Source organism: Dipodomys merriami, unplaced genomic scaffold, assembly GCF_024711535.1.
Source record: "Dipodomys merriami isolate MVZ:Mamm:240054 unplaced genomic scaffold, mDipMer1.0.p SCAF_6, whole genome shotgun sequence".
NCBI lineage: Eukaryota > Metazoa > Chordata > Mammalia > Rodentia > Heteromyidae > Dipodomys > Dipodomys merriami.
In genome coordinates this window covers 7,769,234-7,794,177 of record NW_027206179.1, presented here as the reverse complement: position 1 = coordinate 7,794,177, position 24,944 = coordinate 7,769,234, and the positions used below count along the sequence as shown (strand labels likewise).

Sequence of the window (24,944 nt, the reverse complement as noted above, 5' to 3'; positions counted from 1 at the left end):
TATTGTTCCATATGAATTTTTGAATTGCCTCTTCTATTTCCTTGAAGAATGAGGTTGGAATATTGATAGGTATCGCATTGAATTTCTAGATAGCCTTGGAAAGAATTGCCATTTTCATGATGTTAATCCTTCCAATCCAGGAGCATGGGAGGTTTTGCCATTTTCAAAGTTCTGTTTTGATTTCCTGTTTCAGGTTTTTAAAGTTTTCATCATAGAGATCCTTCACAGCTTTAAATAAGTTATTTCTTAAGTATTTTATTTTTTGTGGGACTATTATGAATGAAGTTGCTTTCCTGATTTCAGCCACACTTTTTTCATTGTTGGCATACAGAAAAGCCATCGATTTTTTGAGGGTTAATTTTATAGACTGCTATTTTGCCAAAGTTTTTAATCAGCTTGAGTAATTTGGGAGCGAAGTCCATGGGATTCTTTAAATACAAGATCAGGTCATCTGCAATTCCCTATTTGGATCCATTTTATGTTTGCATCTTGTCTTATTGCTCTAGCTAGGCATTCTAATACCAAACTGAAGAGAAGTGGAGAGAGTGGACATCCTTATCTTGTTCCTGAGTTAAGAGGAAATGGCTTTAGTTTTTCACCATTAAGTGTAATGATGGCTGTAGCTTTGTCATATAGAGACTTTATTATATTTGGGAATGTTCCATGGATTCCTAATTTTCCAGAGCCTTCATCATGAAGGGGTGTTGGATCTTGTCAAATGCTTTTTCTGCATCTATTGAGCTAACGATGTGGTTCTTATCCTTGTTCTTGTTGATGTGATGAATTATATTAATTGATTTGCATACATTAAACTATCTTTGCATCTCAGAAATGAATCCTTTTTGATGATTGTGTATGATTTTTTTGATGATTTGTATGAATTTGTATGAATTTTGGATGAATTTGTATGAATTTTTTGGATGAAGAAATGAGTCTATAGTTCTCTTTCTTTGATGAGTCCCTGCCTGGTTTGGGGATGAGGGTTATGAAGCTTCATAGAATGAGATTGGGAGTGAAATTTCTGTTTCAATTTATTGAAGAGTTAAAGGAATATTGGTGTCAGCTCTGCTTTGAAGGCCTTGTAGAATTCTGATGTAAATCCATTCAGGCCTGGCTTTTCTTACATGGGATGTCTCTTATTGCTGTTTTTATTTCAGTAGCAAATCATGCATATCTTCCAGATTCTCAAACTTATTAGCATAATGGTTTGAGAAGTATTCCCTTATAATGTGCTGGATCTTGGTTGTTTCTGTGATGTTTATATTCTTATCTTTGAGTTTATTTATTTGGGTGTGTTTTCTTCTTTTTCTGATAAGAATTGCTAAGAGTCTGTCAATTTTGTTAATTTTTTTGAAGAACCAACTCTTTGTTTTGTTGACTATTTCTATGGTTTCTTTGGATTCTATTTCATTAAATTCTGATTTCATATTAATTATTTGTTTCCATCTACTGCATTAAGGTTTAACTTGCTGCTCTTTTTCAAGGAGGTTCATATGTCTCATTAAATTCTTGGTTTCAGATTTCTCCAATTTGTTGAGGTAGGAACTCAGAGCTATAAAATTTCCTCTGAGAACACACCCAAATAAATAAACTCAGATGAGAATGGAAGCATCACCACATTATAAAGGAATACTTCTCAAAACTTTATGCTAATAAGATTGAGAACTTGGCAAAAATGGACCTTGTCCTAACATACATTGACATGCCGAAACTAAACCAAGATGAGTTAAACCATCTTAACAGGCCCATATCAAGCATTGAAATAGAAACCACAATAAAAGACATCCCATCTAAGAAAAGCACAGGACCAGATGGTTTTACAGCAGAAGTCTACAAGGCCTTCAAAGCAGAGCTCAAACCAATACTACTCCAACTCTTCAATAAAATTGAAAGAGAAAGTTCACTACCGAACACATTCTCTGAAGCCATCATAACCCTCATACCAAAACCAGGCAGGGACTCATCAAAGAAAGAGAACTATAGACCCATTTCTTTGATGAATATTGATGCAAAACTTCTCAACAAAATTTAGCCATTTGACTTCAACAATTCATCCAAAAAATCATACACCACCATCAAACAGGATTCATTTAAGGGATGCAAAGCTAGTTCAATATAGATGAATCAATTAATATAATTCATCACATCAACAAGAGCAAGGATAAGAACCACATGGTTATCTCAATAGATGCAGAAAAAGCATTTGACAACATCCAACACCTCTTTATGATGAAGGTTCTGGAAAAATTAGGAATCCATGGAACATTCCTCAATACAAACCTACAGCCAGCATTATACTTAATGGTGAAATACTAAGCTATTTCCTCTTAACTCAGGAACAAGACAAGCATGTCCACTTTCTCCTCTTCTCTTCAATCTAGTATCAGAATGTCTAGCTACAGCAATAAGACAAGATGTAAACATAAAGGGGATCCAAATAAGGAAAGAAAAAGTAAAACTCTCCCTCTTTGCAGGTTACATGATCTTGTATTTAAAGAATACCACAGATTTCACTGCCAAATTACTCAAGCTGATTCAAAACTTTGGCGAAGTAGCAGGGTATAAAATTAACCCTCGAAAATCAATGGCTTTTCTGTATGCCAACAATGAAAAAAGTGTGGCTGAAATTAGGAAAGCAATTCAATTCGTAATAGCCCCACAAAAACTAAAATGCCTATGAATAAACTTAACCAAAGAGGTGAAGGACCTCTTTGATGAAAACTTTACAAACTTGAAAAAGAAAATCAAAACAGAACTTAGAAAGTGGAAAAAACTCCCCTGCTCCTGGATTGGAAGGATTAACATCATGAAAATGGCAATACTTTCCAAGGCTATCTAGAAATTCAATGCGATACCTATCAATATTCCAACCTCATTCTTCAAGGAAATAAAAGAAGCAATCCAAAAATTCATATGGAACAATAAAAGACCCCAAAAAGCAAAAATGCTCCTTAACAGAAAGAACAGTGCTGGAGGAATATCAATACCAAATTTCAAACTCTACTATAAGCCATAGTAATCAAAAGAGCTTGGTACTGGCACAAGAACAGACCTCAAGGCCAATGGAATAGAACTGAAAACCCAGAAATGAAACTACAGGCGTATAGCCATCTACTCTTTGATAAGGGAGATAAAAAAATAGAGTGGAAGAAAGACAGCCTCTTTAGTATATGGTGCTGGCAAAATTGGTAAACTACTTGTAGAAAACTAAAGCTAGATCTTTATATATCACCTGCACCAGAATCAACCCTGAATGGATCAAAGACCTCGGAGTCAAAGCAGACATTCTGAAAACATTAAAGGATGGAATAGGAGAAACCCTAGGTCTGCTTGGCACAGGCCGAAATTTTCTTAATAGAGATCCAGAAACACAACAAATCAACAAAAGGTTACACAAATGGGATTGCCTGAAATTGCAGAGCTTCTGCATAGCAAAGGACATAGCTAGCAAGATCAATAGAAAGCCCACAGATTGGGAGAAGATTTTCACTAGTCATACAATGGACAAGGGTCTCATTTCTAAAATATACCTGGAACTCAAAAAAATTAAATCTCCCAACAACAAATCTCCAAAGAAACAACTGCCCAATAAATAAGTGGGCTAAAGACTTAAAGAGAAACTTCTCTGAAGAGGAAAGAAGGATGGACAATAGACACATGAAGAAATGCTCAAGCTCCCTAACAATAGCACCTTACCCCAGTTAGAATGGCTAAAATCAAGAACTCTAATAACAACAGATGCTGGAGGGGTGTGGAGAGAAGGGAACCTTACTGCATTGTTGGTGGGAGTGTAAACTTGGTCAACAACTTTGGAAAGTAGTATGGAGGTTCCTCAAAAGACTCCACATAGAGCTCCTCTATGACCTAGCAATTCCACTTTTGGGCATTCACTCAAATGATCAGGAACAAGACCACACTAAACTATCAGCACGACTATGTTTATTGCAGTATTATTTACCATAGCTAAGATATGGAACCAACCCAGAGGCCCCTCAGTAGATGAATGGATCAAGAAAATGTGGTATATATACACAATGGAATTCTCTGCCTCCATCAGAAAGAATGACATTACCCCATGTTAGGAAATGGAAAGACTTGGAAAAAATTATATTAAGTGAAGTAAGCCACGCCCAAAGAAACATAGGTCCCATGGTTTCTCTTATTTGCAAGATCTAGTATATAACTGGGTCAAGCAGAAAAGGTTAGATAAGTTGATGTTAGGGCAATGAACCCTAACATATGTATTCAAATGTTTTTTTCCTTTCATGCAATTGCTTCTAAAATATTTATAACATTATTTCTTTGTTGATTTGTATGTCCCTCCCCCATGTTATAACCCCTGCTTTCACTGTATTTGATGTGGGTATAATTTGTGGAGGGGAAGGGAAAAAACAAATCGTTTAAATAATGATACAGGTGGACCCATTGCAACAATGTCGTTATGTGGAGAAACGAACTTTACAACTTTGGTGCGGGAAGGCAGGGAGGATTTAGTGGGGATGGGTGGTTGGAAGATGAGAAGGGATGTGAAGGGGAAACAAAGGAGGAGGTTGCAATGCTTGATAAGAAATGTACTCATTATCTTGCCCATGTAATGTAACCCCTCTGTATAGTATTAATAAAAGAAAAAAGAAAAAAATTAATAAACAAATTAATATAACAATGAAAATTTGCTGGAGATTTAGATCAGACCCTCTATATAGCAATCAAACATGAATTCAATCATAAGAAGGCTCATTTCTTCTACTATGTCTTTTATCCCTAAAGTCATGCAGAGAATTTCTATTTGGCATTAACAAGATGTTGTAAAACTTTGGGGCAAAAATGCAGCCTAGGAGCCCTGCACCAGAGGCCAAGATGGAGAAGACCTCCACAGCCACCATGACCTTCCCCTTGGCACTGTGGTAGACAGGCAGGAAGGTGAGCCACACACTGCAGAACACCAGCATGCTGAAAGTCAGGAACTTGGCCTCATTGAAGGTTCCAGGCAGGTTCCTGGCCAGAAAAGCCATGGTGAAGCTGGAAAGGGCCAGAAAGCCAAGGTATCCGAGGACACAGTAAAAGGCCGTGAGGGAGCCCTTGTTGCACAGGACAATGATATGACCATGTTCTGAGTGTGCATCGGTGTCCACAAAGGGAGGGGAGGTTCCCAGCCAGACTCCACAGAGAGTCACCTGGATGAGGGTGCAGATGGGGATGATGAAGTTAGGAGCCCCTGATACAAGCAGCCACCTCATCCTTCTCCCTGGGGAAGTGGCCTTGAAGGCCAGAACCACAGTCACCGTTTTGGCCAACACTGTGGAAACAGCCATAGTAAACACAATTCCAAAGGCAATTTGCTGCAGGATGCAGGTGACTGTGTTGGGTTGGCCAAGAAACAGCAAGGAACAGAGAAAACAGAGGATGAGGGAGATGAGTAGGATGTAGCTGAGAGCCCTGTTATTGGCCTTGACAATGGCAGTGTCATGGTGTTTCACAAACATTCCAAGAACAACAGCAGTGAGCATTGAGAAGCAAAGAGACATGCAGGCCAGAGCCATGCCCAAGGGGTCTCCAAAAGCCAGGAAACTTGCAGCTCTCAGGAGGCACTGTGTTCTCTCTGTGTTAGCATACTGATGATCTGGGCATTTCACACACTGGTCCATATCTGATAAGAAGTGTAAAGTACCATTACTTCTTGGTTTGAACTTCCTTTTCTTCTAAACTTTTAGCAAATTGTTTACTTAGGTGTAATTCTAACATAATCTACCACAGTGCCAGCACTGACTGTCAAAAACTCATTTTTGTTTCTTTGCTAAACACTAACTTCCTCCCCCTTCCAACCTCTTCAGTATTCAGACTTTTTTGTTCAGCTTTTTTTCCTTCAAGTATTATCACAAATATTGATAAGGTGCTATTTGGAGTATCCAAATATCCTAATAACAATTTTCTACACTTTTGCTCACACTAACAGAATTGTGCAGATTTCTGTGATCCTATTGAAAATTGTAAATAATGTAGCTTTCAATTCCCTACACATCTCTGTAAAAGATTAATTTAGTTCCTGTGGCACAGTCCTTGAATTCTTTTCATTATATTGCTCTATCCAAATCATCTGTGAATCCGTAGGGACAGAGAAACCAGTCTTGGACAATCTATATTCATGTTCCCTTCTTAAATGGAATCCCCCTTTCTGAGCTCTTGCTACATGTCATAAGCAATTCTGGGTACAGAGAAATGAATCTATGCCTGATCCATGTTTTCTGTGTGGAAAAATTGTACTTTTCAAGATGATCATTCTTCTCAGTAAGACTTGTGTTTAATGTCATTTTAGAGTTTACACTTGTCTTAATTATTAGAAATAAGAGGAATTCCTGGAGAGATGAACAATTTCTTCATAAGTCATGTATTTACCTGTTCCATTAGCAATCTCATTCTCTGGGCAAAGATTACAATCAAAACAACAAGCAGCCTTTTCCTCTTGAGGAGATGTCCTGAATCCAGGACCACAACTCTCACTGCAGGCAGAGTGAGGAGTCTGAGGAAAATCAGGTCTGTGTCAGTAACAAACACTCCAAAAAGTCCATTGTTTTAAAGAATTGTATTAATAAGCATAATGTTTCTATGCAGGTAAGTGAAGTTGATTAATTAAATTCTGTTATCAAAACCATATATCATGATTCCAAAAGGCTTTTGTGCTACAACTTTTATTTCTAACCTGTTGAACTATTGAAAAATATGGGATCTTTAAAAGGTGGAAACTAATGGTGAGAAAGTAAGACCCAATGTAGATCCTTGTAGAATTTCCTTGAATTCATGTCATTAAATGTTGTCTCCTACTCATCTGTGACATGAGGAAGAAAAAGGAGGAGACATCCCTTTTAGAGGGTTTTATGAACCTGAGGACCATCCAATCTTCCTCTTCATTTTCCAGTGGCCATGAAGACACAATGTACTCACAGGCATTTTCAAAGATGCCCAAGTAGCAAGTCAACTAACAATTGAATGAAACCTCCATCCACTCAAGGGAGCAAAGAAACATCTCAACCACATAAAGTGATTCTTCATGTACTCTATCACAGTGTTAGGAAGAAAGGTAATGTTTATATTTTATGATAATATGATAAGTCAACATTTAGAAACACATGTAATGTGTTTGGTGCTGATTGCAGGGTTAGAACTCATGGTCAGGGCACTGGCCTTCAGTTTTTTGCACTTCAGTTATCAGCACTCAACTATTTGAGTCATAGCTCCACTTCCAAATTTTTGTGGTTAATTGGAGATAAGCCCAAACTTTCCTGTTTGGACTGATTTTAAACCGTGATATTCACATCTCAGATATCTGATTTGTTAGCATTATGGGAGAAAGCCGGCACTCAACCAGGTATAAATTTCAAGGGTAACTTTTTCTTATATGTATGTCCTTAAAGTAATTATTATTAGATCCAACTCACCTCCGTAGTACCTATGGCCCACTCTACCATATCTTCAGATAAAGACAGTTGATTACCATGCAGAGCATATGGAGAAAACTTTCCTACTTTCACTGTAAGTTGAAGACCTTCTGGAAAATTCCAAATGTTCAGAATATCATACTCTGGCTCTAATTTTCTTTTCTCATCCAAAATCATTTCATCTCCAGCAGGATTGTAAAATTGTATGTTCTTTATAAAAAGGTGCAACTAAAAGAGATGCATCATTATATGGTGAAGAAAAACTCTTGGTTGCCTTTAATCTCCAATTCTGAATTCTAGAATAGCACAAACAGCAATAAAGTATTCCGGAAGAAAATCTATGGAGGAATAAAAATAACCTTCCTGAATCCTTGTCACTCAGAAAAGGAGTAGACAGCCTTTTTCTAGAGAAATCAATACCAGGCAAATAGCCATGAATAAGATAATTTTTTAGTTACTGACCTCCATTGTTTTTGTGAATTATTGAGCTTGCTAAACTTTTTATGCAAAAATCAAATGAAACTATATGACTTATGAAAATATGGATTAAAAATGCTATTTGGTAGGTCATCATTTGCAATTACTGAAGTAATTCAGGGAAAAGCTGAATTTACACTTTTGGAAAGAGTAGCTATGAGAATGTTAAGGATATTTGTAACTAGATGAATTAATAAGCCATGTGTAGGTGGCTCACACCTGTAATCCTAGCTACTTAGGAAGCTAAGATCCAAGGATCATGATTTGAAGCCAGGCCAGAGAAAAAAGTCCATGAAACACTTACCTTCAATAAACCATTCAGAAAATGACAGAAGTACCGCTGTGGCTCAAGTGGTAGAACACTATCCTTGAACACAAAAAGACACAGAGACAGCATCCACACCCTAACCTCAAGCTCCAAGACAAGCAAAAATATATCTTACTGGTTTCTAACACTAAACAAGAAATATATGTATGTATGTGTATGTGTTTATGTGTGTATACATACACACATACATACATACATATACATACATATATACATACTTATATACATACATACATACATATATATCCATGGTATATATACTATCCTTGTTACTGACCTGGCCTTTTTTTTCTTAAGAGCAATGAACACATGTACAGAGTTCCTCACCAAAATTTCACCCATAATTTACTGGGTTTTGAAAAACACCTGAAATATTTAATTTCATACAGTAAGAGACCCTCTAGGAAGTGTCTTTGCACATGGTGTGTGCACTGAAATATAGAAGAAATTACCTGTGCAGGGGAAGGCACTGTTTCTTTACTACTTCCCATTGTTTGAACTTCTGTTTGATGAAGACGCATCTCATGGAGAGCCTGGGCCACAGTATACACAGCATTGTATATATGGTAACTGTCTCCAGATAGAGTCCTGTCAAAAATATGCCCAGGCAACCAATCCAAAGAGGAATCATGAAGACAATTGTCCCATGTTATACAGTCAGACGGGGAATCTGAACAATTAAAAGACACAAACCACAGCCTAGCAAGAACAAAGTCTTCTGGATATTTGGAAGGATTAACTGCCTTGATAAAATCTATGAATCCAGAAACATCTGCATGATGTTGTGAAAAAATGAGAGGTACATGGAATGAGCCTAGCATGAAATAGTTCTTTCTTGTGGTTAAATCCCACTGTGAGTTCATGATGCAAACTTTTCCTTTTATTAAAAGTTGCTCAAAACAAATCATTAAATCTAGTAGCGACTCATTATCACCATATATCATGAGGACATTTGTTGAAGATTTATTTATCTGACTATAAATTGTCATGAATTTGAACATCTGTGAAATGGTTTTGCTTGAGATCACTAGCTCATAGGCTATGCAAACTCTGTTCTTGGCCATTTCTTCTTTCAATTTAACAAGAACCAACAAACCATTCTCATCCTCTGAAGTCAACAGTCCCACCCAATTCCAGTTGAAGTGAAGCAATAAGGAGACCATGGCAGTGGCTACTGATGTGTCCTTTGGGGCCATCTGATAGAGCGTAGGAAACTTCTTATGGTCACTCAGGGCATGATCAAAAGGCCCAAAGGTAAACTAAATGCAAAGAAATTGGATGCTCCATGAATGAGAATATTGCCATCCATCACAATCTTAATCTTCAAGTGTGTTAAGAACCAGTTGAAGTAGGTGAAAGGTACATTTTTGTTTTAGTTTTTGAGGAAAAAAAATCAATATTTGGAGGAAATATTTGTTTTTATATGTCTCTTGTTCTTTGTCACCATTTCCACTAACTACTCCCATGTCTATCAGCCCAACCAATTCCCTGATTTTCCTAATTCTATTTTCACATTTGTACATTTAATATAATGTTTTTCTTCACTCATCCATTCCCTATTGTTCTGACTTTATCCCATAACAACTAATCCATTCAGAGAAGATATGCTTCAGCTTTCTACTGTTCATATTTTTATATTCAGTAGATCAGAAAGGGTTATTCCATGGAATTCTACCCCTACATATGTCATACTTTAGTCCAATTAATCATGTATATATATATAAATGACTACATACGTGTTCCATATTTATTTCATATGACATGTTAATATTTTAGTTCTAGCTTTCGCATATGAGAGAACACATCTCCCCTTTATCATTTTGAGCCTGACGTGACATTCAATATAATATCTTGTCCAGATGCACGTGTGCTTGTGTGTGTGTGTGTGTGTGTGTGTGTGTGTGTGTGTGTGTGTGTACATGCATGCCAGGACAAGGGCATGAACTCAGGCCTCAAGCGCTTCCTTGGCTTTTGCCTTCAATGTTGGTGCTCTACCACTTGAGCCACACATTCATTTACTGGTTTTGCTGGTTAATTGGAGATAAAAGATACCAGAATACCTGGATTACAAGTGTGAGTCACCAGTACCCTGCTCAGCATATTGACAAACTTCAAAATCATTTTGCACTTTCTGAGTTTTTAAATTATTGATAAGACTTCAAACAATAAATAATCCATTTGTTTCTGTGACTCTTCCATCCCATTTTCCAAACAGTGGGAATATACATATCCTCCTATCTTTGAGTACTTACTCTTCGATACCACAAAATTTGATAGGTTCATAAATCCAGGCTCTTATCATTCTCTCCTAACACCTGGAATACCACCTAATGAAACAATTTTATGTTCCCCCACCATGTCAACCTTCACCTGTGGAAATCTATAGAGTTCCAGCAATGTCCCAATGCAGGCAGATGTTATTCCTAATGGTCCTGTTAGTACTGCTACAGACTTGCTGTCTCTTCTACAGGAATAGTTTGGAATCTTGTATTTCCCAAAGAGCCAAATGAAGGGATTCTTAAGTACTGCCCAAGGTTCAAAGTAAACATCATAGACATCAAATCCAAGAGTCAAGTTATGTAAAAGTTCAGAGTTTTTGTTGATCTCCTCAATAGCAAAAGACAAGGCCAACACAAGTTGATAGTTCTTGAAGATAAGCCTGCATAATGAACATAGAAATTTACCAGTAATATTTCAAAAGTTATGACTTTGATGGCCCTACCACCGACCAAAATATATATATACATATATACATATTTATTTATATATGTACAAAAATGTAGACTCTGTATTTGGCAGATCATAACATCATAAAAGTAGACCTCAACAGCAGAAACCATCACAGAAAATACTCAAATTCATGGAAACAGAATAATTTATTGTTGAGAACCAGTAGGTCATCAAAGAGATAAGAGGTGAAATTTAATCATTTTCAGGATTCAAAGTAAATGAAGACACAAAATACCGTATCCTTTGGGAAACAGCAAGACAGTACTCAGAGAAAAATTTATATCTATACATGCTTGCATCATTAGAAAAATCTCAAATCAATATCCTAATAATGGAACTCAAGCCTCTAGACAAACCAGAGCAAGTCAAACCCCAAACCAGTAGACAGAAGAAAATAATTAGAGCAGTATTAAAAGAATCAGAGACTTAAAAATGCATAGAATCTGCAAAAACAAAAGATGATTATTTGAAAAAATAACAACATTGACAGGACCTTATCCAAAAGAGAAGCCACCCAAATAAATAATATTAGAGATTACAGGGGAAATCACCACAGATCCAACAAAATTCAGAATATTCTAAGGGAATACTTTATAAGCCTCTATGGCAACAAACATGATAATTGGGCAGAAGTGGACAAATTCCTATATACCCAAACTGAACCAGGAAGACATAAACTGAATAAACAGACACAGCAGAAGCAACAAGATTGAATTGGCAAGAACTGACCTTCCAGGAAAAGCCCAAGACCTGATGGCTTCACAACCAAATTCTGTAAGACTTTTGAAGGAGAATTATCACCAATACTCCTCAAACTCTTCAATGAAATAGTGCGGGAAGGAACACTGCCAAACTCATTCTATGAAGCCATCATCATACTTATCCCCAAATTAGATAAGGATACATCAAGGAAAGAGAACTTTAGCCCTATCTCCTTGATGCACACTGTTGTAAAACTCTTCCACAAAATTTAGAAAATGATCAAGAAGAGCATATATGATGATTGAACAGGATTTATCTCAAGGATGCAAAGCCAGATTAACAGAAATAAGTTAATTAACATATTGCAACAGATCAACAGAAGCAAGGAAAGACAAAAGCCACATGATCATCTCGTTAGATGCAGAAAAAGCCTTTGACAAGATCCAACACCTCATTATGATAAAAGCTCTGGAGAAGCTAGGATCCATGGACCATTCCTCAGTATAAGAAAGGGTGTGTATGAGAAATCTACAGTCAGTGTTATGCTTAATGTGAAAAACTAAAGGTATTTCCCCAAATATCAGAAATAAGAGAAGGTTATACTCTCTCTTTTCCCTTCAAGATAGTACTGAAATTCCTAGCAAGTGAAATAAGCAAGAGAAAACCATGCAGGGAATCCAAATATGGAAGGAAGAAGTCAAACTATCCCTTTTTAAAGATGACATGATCCTGTAGTTGAGGGGCCCCAAAATTTCCTTTCACAGCTTACGGAGTTGATCCAAAACTTTGTCAAAATAGTCAGGTATAAATCAACCCACAAAAATCAATACCATTTTATGACATTATCAAGAAGATCAAGGCTGAAATCAGAAAAGCAACTCCATTAGAAATAGAATTAAAAATATAAAATACTTACTAGTTAACCAAAGAGGTGAAGGACCTCTATAGTGAAAAGTTTAAAATTTTCGAAAACAAAATTGAAGAAGTCTTAAGAGGATGGAAAGATAATCTGACCTCCTGGATTGGAAGATTTAACATTGTGAAAATGACAATACTGCCCAAAGCAAATTACAAATTCAATACAATATCCACTAAAATCCCAACAAATTTCTTTAAAGATATGGAAAGCACAGCCAAAACATTCAAATAACAAAACTCCCTGAAAAAATTATATTAAGTGAAGTAAGCCAGGCCCAAAGAAACTAGGTCCCTTAGTTTCCCTTATTTGAAAGACCTAGTATATGTATGAGACAAGCAGAATCAGTCAGAAAAGTTGATGTTAGGTGAAATGAAGCCCAAGATAAGGACTCAAATGTTTTTTTCTTGCTTGCTATTGTTTCTAACATATATATGATATTTCTTTGTTGCTTTGTATGTCCCTCCCCCATGGTATAACCCCTGTTTTCACTGTATTTGATGTTAGGAAAATTTTTGGAGGGGAAGGGAAAACACAAATTGTTTAAATAGGGATACAGGTGGACCCATTACAACAATGGGATGTACAAGATGTTATGTCAAAAAACGAACTTTAGCTGCACCGGTGTCTCATGCCTGTAATCCTAGCTACTCAGGAGGCTGGGATCTGAGGATCGCGGTTCAAAGCCAGCCCCGGAAGGAAAGTCTGTGAAACTCCTATCTCCAATAACCCACTAGAAAACCGGAAGTGGCACTGTAACTCAAGCAGAGCTCTAGCCTTGAGCTGAAGAGCACAGGGACAGTGCCCAAACCCAGACTTCAAGCCCCAAAAATGAACCAAAAAAAAGGAAAATGAACTTTAGAACTTTGGCCGTGGGGGGAGGCCGCAGGGGGTGAGGGGAGGAAAGTGGGGAAGAAAGGGGGGAGGAGGAGATGGGAAGGGATGGGAAGGGGAAACAAAGGAAGAGGCAATAATGCTTGATAAGAAATGTATTCATTACCTTGCCCATGTAATTGTAACCCCTCTGTATGGTATTTTCACAATTAATAAGACTCTGAATAGCAAGGCAAGTCTTAGAAAGTGGAACATTTTAGGAGGAATAACAATACCAAACTTCAAACTCAATTACAGAACCATGGTAATGAAAACAACTTAGTAGCAGCACAAAATAAGTCAGACGACCAAAGGAACAGACTAGAAGACCCAGAATTGAACACACAGATCTATAGCCATTTAATATTTGATAAAGGATAGGCTGGGAAGATGGCTCAGTGGTAGAGCACTTGCCTTGCATGCATGAGGTCTTGGGTTCAATTCCTCAGCATCACATAAGCATAAAGAAAAAAGCCGGAAGTGGCGCTGTGGCTCAAGTGGTAGAGCGCTAGCCTTGAGCTGAAGAGCTGAGGGACGGCGCCCAGGCCCAGAGTTCAGGCCCATGAACGGACCCAAAAAAAAAACATTTTTGATAAAGGAGCTAAAATAAAATTTGAAAGAAAAATAGTCTCTTCAACAAATGGTGCAGCAAACTAAATAAAATAAAATTTAAAAATTGTATCAAAATTACTGGTAAAAATGAGTACACAAGTGACCTGAAAATGTTCTAACATTGTATGTGTGCTAGACAAAACATACATATAATTCTTCTGAAGTAGGAAAAATTATTGGTGTATCTAGTATTTACTATAGAACAATGTAAAAGTGAATATCCATTCTTATAAATGATGAGAAAACTACAATGCAGTTTCAATTTTCATTTGTATATCTCTAATATTTTACCGTAAGGTATTAAATGAAGAAGTTTTATTAAAACTTAAATGAAAGATTTCATTAAAACATTGCTTAATATCTACTTATGGATTTGATCATCTCCCTCTACTTCTTGTGAATTTTCTCTTTTTCTTTCATCCTCATCAGCTGGGATACTTGTCATCATTCTAAAATATCCAGTTGTAATCCTCTTTGAGCCCCTAAGTAGCACAAAATCTATATCAGAAAAATGAAATCTTCTAATCCAGGAATCACAAGTTACTACCAATGAACTCAACAAAGGAGGGAAAATGTGAGAGAAGCTTCAATAAACCTGAAGAAGTTACATAATGGCAGGAATCAGAAGTGATCTGTCAACAATGACTGGGAATGGAAATGCAGGAAATTCTACCAATAAGAGAAAGGCTGAATGAATAAAAACTCAAGGCCAAACAATAGATTAATTCCAAGAAACTCAACTCCTCATCAATAGCCCTGGGTGACTTAAGAAAAGAATATGAGCCAGGCCCAGAGAAATGTAGGTTCCATGATTTCCCTCATTGTAAAACCTAGAAGGTGCCTATAAATCTACAAGTAAATAAACTAAATGGTGAAAAAAGTAACACTGAGATATGGTAAATGATACTGGTCTCTAAGCACTACACACAGTGAGAACTAAAGAGGATAATACTCTTTTAAAAACATTTATTTTTGTTATAATTTTAGAGTTTTAACATGTATCAGTGATACAATAAGCATGAAATTGGACTTTTTATTCTATTATCTTTAAATAGTTGCACCTAGAAGTTCCCATTCTACAAAACAATATATGAGTTTTTATACTTTCTTTTTTCTTGTTTTTTGGAGTGCTGTGTATGGAACCTAGGGTCTCACATATACTCAGCTGAGTTATACCCCTCAGATCATTTCAACAAATATCTGAATAAACCATTTCTCATCAACATACTGAGTTTTCTCCAGGAGAGATCATAGGCTAAGACAAAAACTAGCCAGATATTTTTTGGTTGGATATGGGGCTTTAATTTTGGGCCTGAACACTGTGCTCTGCAGCTCAAGGCAAGTGCTCTACCTCTTGAGCCACAGCACCACTTCCAGTTTTCTGAGTGGTTTATTGGAGGTAAGAGTCTCATGGACTTTCCTGCCCCTGCTGGCTTTGAACCACGATCCTCAGATTTCATCCTCCCAAGTAGCTAGGATCACAGGTGTGAGACACCGGCATCCAGCTAGCCCCATTTTTTGTGTGTTTTAAATCACTTTATTTTATTACCTTTTTTGTATGTTTTTATTGTAAAACTACTGTGTAGAGGGGTTACAATTACATGAGCAAGATAATGAGTACATGGCCTATCAAGCATTGTTGCCTCCTCCTTTGTTTTTCCCCTACCATCCCTTCCCTCCTACCTCCACAATTACCCCCACCCTACCAAAGTTGTAAAGTTCATTTTCAAGATAGTGTGTTGTACATCTCATTGTTACAATGGGTCAGTCTTATCCCTATTTAAGCATTTTGTTTTTTCCCTTCTCCTCCCCAAATTAGAGAAGTGTATATACATGATGCAGGGCACTGAAATCAAATACAGTGAAAACAGGGGTTATAGTGTGGGGAAGGATCATAAAAAGAAACAAAAAATTCACATGGCACATTATAAATACATTAGAAACAATAGCAAGAAAAAAAACCACTTGTGTCCTTATCTTGAGGTTCATTTCACTTAACATCAACCTATCTGGTCATATATACAGAGCTTTTGAACCTTTCTGCTTGTCCTAGACATATACTAGTTATTGCAAATAAGGGAAACCATGGGACCTATGTTTCTTTCGGCCTGGCTTACTTCAATTAATATAAATTTTCCAAGTCTTTCCATTTCCTACCAAATGGGGCAATGTCATTCTTTGTGACAGAGGCATAGAATTCCATTGTATGTGTGTGTGTATGTGTGTGTGTGTGTGTGTGTGCGTGCGCGCACACACACACACATTTCCTTGATCCATTCATCTACTGGGGGCATCTGGGTTGGTTCCATGTCTTAGCTATGGTAAATAATGCTGTGATAAACATAGTTGTGCTGGTAGCTTTAGTATAGTCTTGTTTGTGATCATTTGGGTAAATGTCCAAAAGTGGGATGGAAAAAAACCAATCAAGGAACAAACACAGGAATAGACACTTTAAAAATTAAATTGTCCAAATGGAAAATCAACACAGAAAAAATGTCCAAATATTTAAGCAATGAGGACAATACAAATCACAGCTACATAATTTAACCATCAACCCACACAAAAATTTCAGTTTTGTTTATGGCAACTAAAAATTAAAGATTAGAGATTCTTCAAGGAATTGAAACTACCTGTGCTGGTGGCTCATACCTGGAATGCTAGCTGAACAGGAGGCTGACACCCAAGGAACCTGAGTCAAGGCAACAGAGTCAGAAAACTCCATGATACTCTCTCTCGAGTTAACCAACAAAAAGTTAGAAGTAGAGGCATACCTCCATGAGATAGTAAAGCATCAGCCTTGACAGAAAAAGCCAATCAAAAGTGCAAAGCAAGTGATTCATGCATAAAATTTTACTAATCCCCCCACAAAAAATTACTACCCAGACCAGATTTCACTTTGTATCTGTGCCTAGACAGACAATCCCATGAGATTCTGCTCACCTATTAACCACCAGAACATTTGAAATAGAGTTTTTGCTCAAGTAGTAGAGTGCTAGCTTTGAGTGAAAAAAGCTAAGGGACAATGTTCAAGCCCTGAGTTCAAACCCAGGTACTTGCAAAAATAGTAAATAAATGCACTCAGAAGGGAAAAAAAGAATACAGGCTGACCCATTGTAACACTGGGATGTACAGGACACTATATTGAAAATGAACTTTACAACTTCACTAGGGAGGAGGTGGTATGGAGTTAGAGAGGTGGGGAGGGAAAGGATGGCAGGGGAAAAACAAAGGAGGAGGTAACAGTGCTCAATAGCAAATGGAGGTAAAAGTCTCACAGATTTTCCTTCTTGGGCTGGCTTCAAACATCCATCCTCAGCTATCAGATCTGTAAGTAGTTAGGATCACAGGCATGAGCCACCTGATACAATAAGAATGTTCATCAATTTCCTCAAAAGGGGGCAAGGAAATGTGGCTAGAGTCTTTCATACAGAACAGGTGACAGTATTTCAGGTTGTTTGTAAGGACATCATTTCATCTTCTGCAGTGATCATTGGCATGGAGAAGATAGAAGGATGCTACAGTAAAGTTAAGAATTTAACAATCTGGAAAGGAGAAAGTACATGGAAGGAAATAGAGTCCTTTCTTTTTTATTGTGAAAATACCATACAGAGGGGCTACAATTACATGAGCAGGGTAATGAGTACATTTCTTATCAAGCATTGTTGCCTCCTCCTGTTTCTTACTAGCAGGCAGGAAAACACTCAATAATAGATGCAAGAGAAAATAAAGAAACAGCTGTTCCTGATGCAAGAGGGATGGGAGGTCAGTGTAGTGAAGACAGAGACCATTGATTATATTCTCAACCATTGCCCATCCTTAGGACATAACAGTAAATGGAAATAAAATGATGAGTTACTTACGGTATGTTCTCTTCTTGCCTAGAAGCTTCACTGTTGCTAAGATCAATTCCCAAAGTGTAGAGAGGGAAAAATCCAGCAATCATCACATCTCCATCCATGTGCGCTCCATGCTTCATTGGAGAAAAGCAGCTAGTGCCAGCCAAGGACCTGACAAGGAGGGGAAGCTGGAGAAGAAGGAGTGTGAAAGTCATAAGGTACATCCCTGAAGACTATCCCAAGCAGAAATTCTGGCTGGAAGTGAGACCCACAGTGTCTGATACCTTTATTCATACATATGTGTACTTATGTGTCTTTTTATTGCCAGAGATCTATACTGAAGCTCATCTTCTATCAAAGTATCTTGAGTCCCCAGAAACCATATCCTGGGGCACTACATCTGTAGCCTTCATCCAGGAGGAAAACATGAGTTGGAAAACATGTTTGTGGATTTGCCGTCTTCGGCCCAGGTTCTATGATTTCATCCAAGACCACAGAGAGTGAGGCCCCAGAGATGAAGTTTTATTGGATATTTTTTTGTCCAACATCTGTGTCAGGAAACCATTTTCATGAAAGCCATTTGAGAAGATACAGCTGGATTGTCCCAGAGGATGCCATGTCCTGTGCATGGTGAAATGTCCTGAAGAGTCTATGTCTGTGAGATGTTAACCAAAGTTATGAGAGCATCACACCCAGAGGGTTGATTCACACACACAATGTCTACAACAGCCACCGAACATTGGTGGTTGATCAAGCCAGGTTTCAATGGGAATTCCATGTGCAGAACCCTACAGAAATGCACCCAGTTACTACTGCCTGAGGAAGCAAAGATGCTGCTGAAACCAGCAATTACATGTCAATAACTCAAGGTCAATGCCCAAATTGAGTTCCACTTTTGCCTTCTGAACTGTCACTTTCAAACAGGTAGTTATTACTAAACATGCTAATCTAGATATTTTTCATGTCACAGAAGTCTGAGGACATATGATAATAGAGGAAATTCTTCTCAATGACAAACCAAAATCAATATCAATACCAACTGTATGATGTTTTCTTGTCAACAAATGTTAAACCCATACAGAGACTTCAGTGGTCCTGTCTGAGATACCTCAGGCCAGTGAACATACTCTATATAAGGATGTAATGTTCCATGTTTATTATGGTACACTTGCGCATATTCATGCACTGGTATCAGAAAATCTGCATCACATTCGTACTTCAAAAATGCGGGAGGAAAACAAATACCCTTACTCATATCATTGCCACTTGTTTTTTAAACTTGAATATTCATTACATGATATATGAATTTTATCACTTATTAGTTTAAATTCCTCACAGCATATATTAGCTGTACTTAGTATTTATTTACCTATGTATATCTATGCATGTAATGGGCCTCAGTCTCAAAAGTGGTGGCACTGGTCCATATCATAACTCTATAGTTTCATGAGGAACCTACAAACTGATTTCCTTAGTGGGTGCCTCAGATTATACTCTAATGAATACTGTTTAAGTGTCTCCTTTCCCTATATTCTTATGTATATATACATATATATATATATGTATATATACATATTTGTATATATAATTGTAAAAATGCTGTACAGAGGGGTTACATTTACATGAGTAGGGTAATGTGTACATTTCTTATCTAGCAGTGTTACCTCCTCCTTTGTTTTTCCCTGCCATCCCCTCTCTCCCACCTCCCAAGTCCTCCCTCTCCCCAACCCCGACATTGTAAAGTTCATTTTCAACAAGGTGTCCTATATATCTCATCGTCACAGTGGGTCAAACTACATCCCCATTTAAGCATTCTGCTTTATCCCTTCCCCTTCCCAAATTGCAAAAATGTATATACAAGATGCAGAACACCAGAAACAAATACAGTGAAAAAAGGGGTTATACCATGGGGGAAGAACCTACAAAAGAAAAAAAGAATCGCATAGTGCATTGTAATTACATTAAAAACAAAAGCAAGCAAGAAAAAACCACTTGTGGCCCTGTCTTCGGGTACATTTTGCTTAACATCATGTCATATGGTCATATGTACATAGCCTTTGAACTTCTCTTCTTGTCCTAGACATGTACTAGTCATTGTAAACAAGGGAAACCATGGGACCTATGTTTCTTTGGATCTGGCTTACTTCACTTAATATAATTTTTTCCAACTCTTTCCATTTCCTAACAAATGGGACAATGTCATTCTTTCTGATGGAGGCATAGAATTCCATCGTGTATATATACCACATTTTCTTGATACATTCATCTACTGAGGGGCATCTGGGTTGGTTCCATATCTTAGCTATGGTAAATAATGCTGCAATAAACATAGTTGTGCTGGTAGCTTTGGTATGACCTTGTTTGTAATCCTTTGGGTAAATGCCAAAAGTAGTATAGCTGAGTCATAGATGAGCTCTATATGGAGTCTTCTGAGGAACCTCCATACTGCTTTCCAAAGTGGTTAAAAAAGTTTACACTCTGACAAACAATGCAGGAAGGTTCCCTTCTGGCCACATTCCCTCCAGCATCTGTTGTTATTAAATTTCTTGATTATTGACATTTGAACTGGGGTGAGTGGAATCTCAATGTTGTCTTGATTTGCATTTCTTTTAGAGCTAGAGAATTTGAGCATTTCCTCATGGGTCTATTGGCCACTCTTAGCTCCTCTTCAGAGAAGTCTCTGTTTAAATCTTTAGCCCACTTATTAATAGGACTGTTGTTTATTTGAGGATTTGTTGTTGGGGAACTTAATTTTTGGAGTTCTAATTATATTTTAGATATGAGACCCTTGTCTGTTGTATGGCTAGTAAAGATATTTTCCCAATCCATGGGCTTTCTGTTGATTTTGCTCTCTATGTCCTTTACCATGCAGAAGCTCTGCAGCTTCTTGCAGTCCCATTTGTCCAACCTTTCTTTGATTTGTTGTGTTTCTGTGTCTCTACTAAGAAAATTTTGGCCTGTGCCAAGGAGCCCTAGAGTTTCTCCTATTGCTTCATCTAATGTTTTCAGTATGTCTGCTTTTATTTCCATGTCTTTAATCCATTTGGAGTTGATTCTGGTGCAGGGTGCTGTATATGGATCGAGCTTTAGTTTTCTACAAGTGATTACCCATTTATGCTAGCACCATTTACTGAAAAGGCTGTCTTTCTTATATTCTACTTCTTTTGCTCCCTTGTCAGAGATTAGGTGGCTCTAGGTCTGTGGGTTCATTTCTGGGTCTTCAGTCCTATTCCATTGGTCCTCAGGTCTGTTCTTGTGCCAGATCCACACTGTTTTGATTACTATGGCTTTGTAGTAGAGTTTGAAATTTGGTATTGATATTCCTCCAGTGCTGTTCTTTCTACTAAGGATTATTTTTGCTATTTAGGGTCTTTCATTGTCCCATATGAACTTTTGAATTGCTTCTTCTATTTCATTGAAGAATGAGGTTGGGATATTGATAAGCATTCCATTGAACTTGTAGATAGCCTTGGGATGGGAAGTATTGCCATTTTCACAATTGTTGATCCTTCCAATCCAGGAGTATAGGAGGTGTTTTCTTGCTTAGTTCTGCTTTAATTTCCTTTTTCAGGTTTTTAAAGTTTTCATCATACAGGTCCTTCCTCTTTTGTTAAGTTAACTCCTAAATATTTTATTTGTTGTGGGGCTATTACAAAAGGGGTTGCTTTTAATTTCAACCGCACTCTTCTCTTTATTGGCATATAGGAAAACCATTCATTTCTGTAGGTTAATTTTATACTCTGCTACTTGCCAAAGTTTCTGATCAGCTCAAGTAACTTGGGAGTGGAGTCCATGGGGTTTTTTAAATGCAAGATTATGTCATCTGCAAAGAGGAAGAGTTTTACTTCATCTATCCCAATTTGGATCCCCTTTATATTTGCATCTTGTCTTATTGCCCTAGCTCAGCATTCTAATATTTGGTTGAAGAGCAGTGGAGAGAGTGAACATACTTGTCTCATTCCTGAATTTAGAGGAAATGACTTTAACTTTTTGCCATCAAGTATAATGCTGACTGTCGATTTGTCATATATAGTCTTTATTATAGGGAGGAATGTTCCATGGATTCCTAGTTTCTCCAGAGCTGTCATCATAAAGGGGTGTTGGATCTTGTCATGCTTTTTCTGCATCTATTGAGATAATCATGTGGTTCTTATACTTGCTCTTGCTGATGTGATTAATTACATTAGTTGGAAATGAATCCTGTTTGATCGTGGTGTATGATTTTTTTGGTGAGTTGTTGAAGTCGGTTAGCCAAAATTTTGTTGAGAAGTTGTGTGTCACTGTTCATCAAAGAAATTCATTTCAGTTCTCTTTCTTTGATGAATCCCTGCCTGGTTTGGGGATGAGGGTTATGATGGCTTCATAGAAAGAGTTTGGTAGTGAATTTTGCTTTCAATTTCATTGAAGAGTTGGAGGAATATTGGTGTGAGTTCTGCTTTGAAGGCTTTGTAGAATTCAGCTCTGTATCCATCTTGTCCTGGGCTTTTCTTGGGTGGGAGTTCTCTTAATGCTGTTTCTATTTCAATGCTAGATATGGATCTGTTAAATTGGTTTAAATAATCTTGGTTTATTTGAGCATTTCAATATTTGCCAGAAATTCATCCTTATCTTTCAGATTCTCAAATTTATTAGCATAAGGGTTTGAGAAATATCCCTTTATTATGGTCTGAATCTTGAATGTTTCTACTCTCATCTCTGAGTTTGTTTATTTGGGTGTGTTCTCTTTTGTTCTAATTAGATTTGTTAAAGGTCTGTCAATTTTATTAATTTTTAAAGAACCAACTCTTTGTTTTGTTGATTCTTTCTGTAGTGATTTTTGGATTCTAATTCATTTAATTCTGATTTAACTTGTTTCCATCTACTGGATTTGGGTTTACAAGGGGCTTTGAGTGCCTCATTAAATTGTTGGTTTCAGATCTCTCCAATTTGTTAATGTAGGAACTCAGAAGTATAAACTTGCCTCTGAGTACATATATATATATATATATATATATATATATATATTTCTCTGATTTTTTATCCACTTATACTACTCTTGAATGTACATATAACTGAGTAGGTAGGGTTCCTTTGTCAAATTCACTTGAGGTCATCTGATCAGTTTTGTTGGTATCCATGTCTAAATTTGAGCAACTACAATACTGCCCCTGTTTTTAGGATGTGTAGAATAATTTCTGGCTGGTGGTATAAGAACTCCTCCATAAACTCATGGAAACAGAATAATTTATTGCTGAGAACCAGTAGGTCATCAAAGAGATAAGAGGTGAAATTTATTCATTTTCAGGATTCAAAGTAAATGAAGACACAAAATGCCAAATCCTTTGGGAAACAGCAAGACAGTACTCAGAGGAAAGTTTATAGCCATACATGCTTGCATCAACAAATTAGAATAATCTCAAATCAATATGCTAATGAAGCAACTCAAGCTTCTAGACAAACCAGAGCAAAACAAACCCAAAAGCAGCAGACAAATGAAAATAATTAGAGCAGAATTAAATGAATTAGAGACTTCAAAAACAATGTGGGGAATCCCCAAATACAAAAGTTGATTATTTGAAAAAAATTAGCATTGACAGAACCCTATCCAAATTAATTAAATATAAAAGAGAAACTACCCAAATAAATAATATTAGAAATTACAGGGGGAAATCACCACAGATCCAAGCAAAATTCAAAATATTCTCTTTTTTATTGTGAAAATACCATAGAGAGGAATTACAATTACATGAGCAAGGTAATGAGTACATTTCTTATCCTGCATTGTTGCCTCTTCCTTTGTTTCCCCGTACCATCCTTTCCCATCTCCTGGCCCACTCATTCCCCCCTCAAACACACCCTCCACGACAAAGTTGTAAAAGTTCGTTTTTTTACATAATGTCCTGTATATCTCATCGTTGCAGTGGGTCCACCTGTAAAAATTCCAAATAGTCTAAGGGAATTCTTTATAAGTCTCTATGGCAACAAATATAATAATCAGGAAGAAATGAATATATTCCTACACAAAATACATATACCCAAACTGAATCAGGAAGACATAAACTGAATAAACAGACCCAGCAAAAGCAATGAGATTGAATTGGCAATAATTGACCTTCTAGGAAAAGCCCAAGACCTAATGGCTTCACAACCAAATTGGGAAAGACTTTTGAAGGAGAATTAGCACCAATACTCCTCAAACTCTTCAATGACCTAGCAAGGGAAGGAACACTGCCAAACTCATTCTAAGAAGCCATAAGCACACATCAAGGGAAGAGAACTTTAGAAAGAGAACTTTAGACCTATCTCTTGATGAACATGGTTGCAACACTCCTCAACAAAATTAGAAAATGATAAAATAACACAGGATGATTGAATGGGATTTATCTCAGGGATGCAAAGCTACATTAACAGATGTAAGTTAATTAACCTATTACAACAGATCAACAGAAGCAAGGACAACAGCTACCATGATTATCTCATTAAATGTAGAAAAAGCCTTTGACAAGATCTAATACCTCATTATGATGAAATCTCTGGAGAAGCTAGGATCCATGGACCATTCCTCAGTATAAAAAAGAGTGTGTATGAGAAATCTACAGTCAGTGTTATGTTTAATGGTGAAAAACTAAAGGCATTTCCCCTAAAATCAGGAATATGAGAAGGATATACTCTCTCTTTTCTCTTTAACATAATACTGGAATTCCTAGCAAGCCAAATAGGCAAGAGAAAAGCATCCAGGGAATCCAAATATGGAAGGAAGGAGTAAAACTCTCCCTTTTTTTTTCTTTTTTGGTCCGGCCATGGGGCCTGAACTCTGGGCCTGGGCGCTGGCCCTCAGCTCTTCAGCTCAAGGCTACCACTCTACTACTTGAGCCAGAGCACCACTTCAGGCTTCTTTCTTTTTTGCTTATGTGGTGCTGAGGAATCGAACCCAGGGCCTCATGCATGCAAAGCAAGCGCTCTACCACTGAGCTGCCTTCCCAACCCCAAAACTATCCCTTCTTACAGATGACATGAACCTATAGTTAAAGGACCCCCGAAATCTCCTTCCACAGCCT

The 24,944-nt window shown here is 37.2% G+C and overlaps 1 protein-coding gene across 1 annotated transcript; it reads right to left on the bottom strand.

Annotated features, from left to right (window-relative positions):
* Positions 1-4,718: 4,718 nt before the first annotated feature.
* LOC138814223 (vomeronasal type-2 receptor 116-like) lies at positions 4,719-20,937 on the bottom strand. The gene is made up of 7 exons (XM_070003234.1): positions 20,773-20,937; positions 17,932-18,095; positions 10,609-10,897; positions 8,691-9,497; positions 7,434-7,661; positions 6,394-6,517; positions 4,719-5,647 (listed from the first exon to the last, which is right to left on the bottom strand). Exons 1-7 carry the CDS (start codon positions 20,935-20,937, stop codon positions 4,719-4,721), a joined length of 2,706 nt encoding a protein of 901 aa, XP_069859335.1.
* Between the last annotated feature and the right edge of the window lie 4,007 nt (positions 20,938-24,944).

Excerpts from the sequence above, each read along its gene's own strand:
- LOC138814223 (XM_070003234.1), bottom strand. The coding sequence starts at position 20,937 with ATGGAAATAAAAGCAGACATACTGAAAACATTAGATGAAGCAATAGGA. Across the intron at positions 7,662-8,690 it reads CAGTGCCTTCCCCTGCACAG|TTGCACCTTTTTATAAAGAA; the intron begins GTAATTTCTTCT and ends CATCTCTTTTAG. Across the intron at positions 5,648-6,393 it reads TGAGATTGCTAATGGAACAG|ATATGGACCAGTGTGTGAAA; the intron begins GTAAATACATGA and ends ACTTCTTATCAG.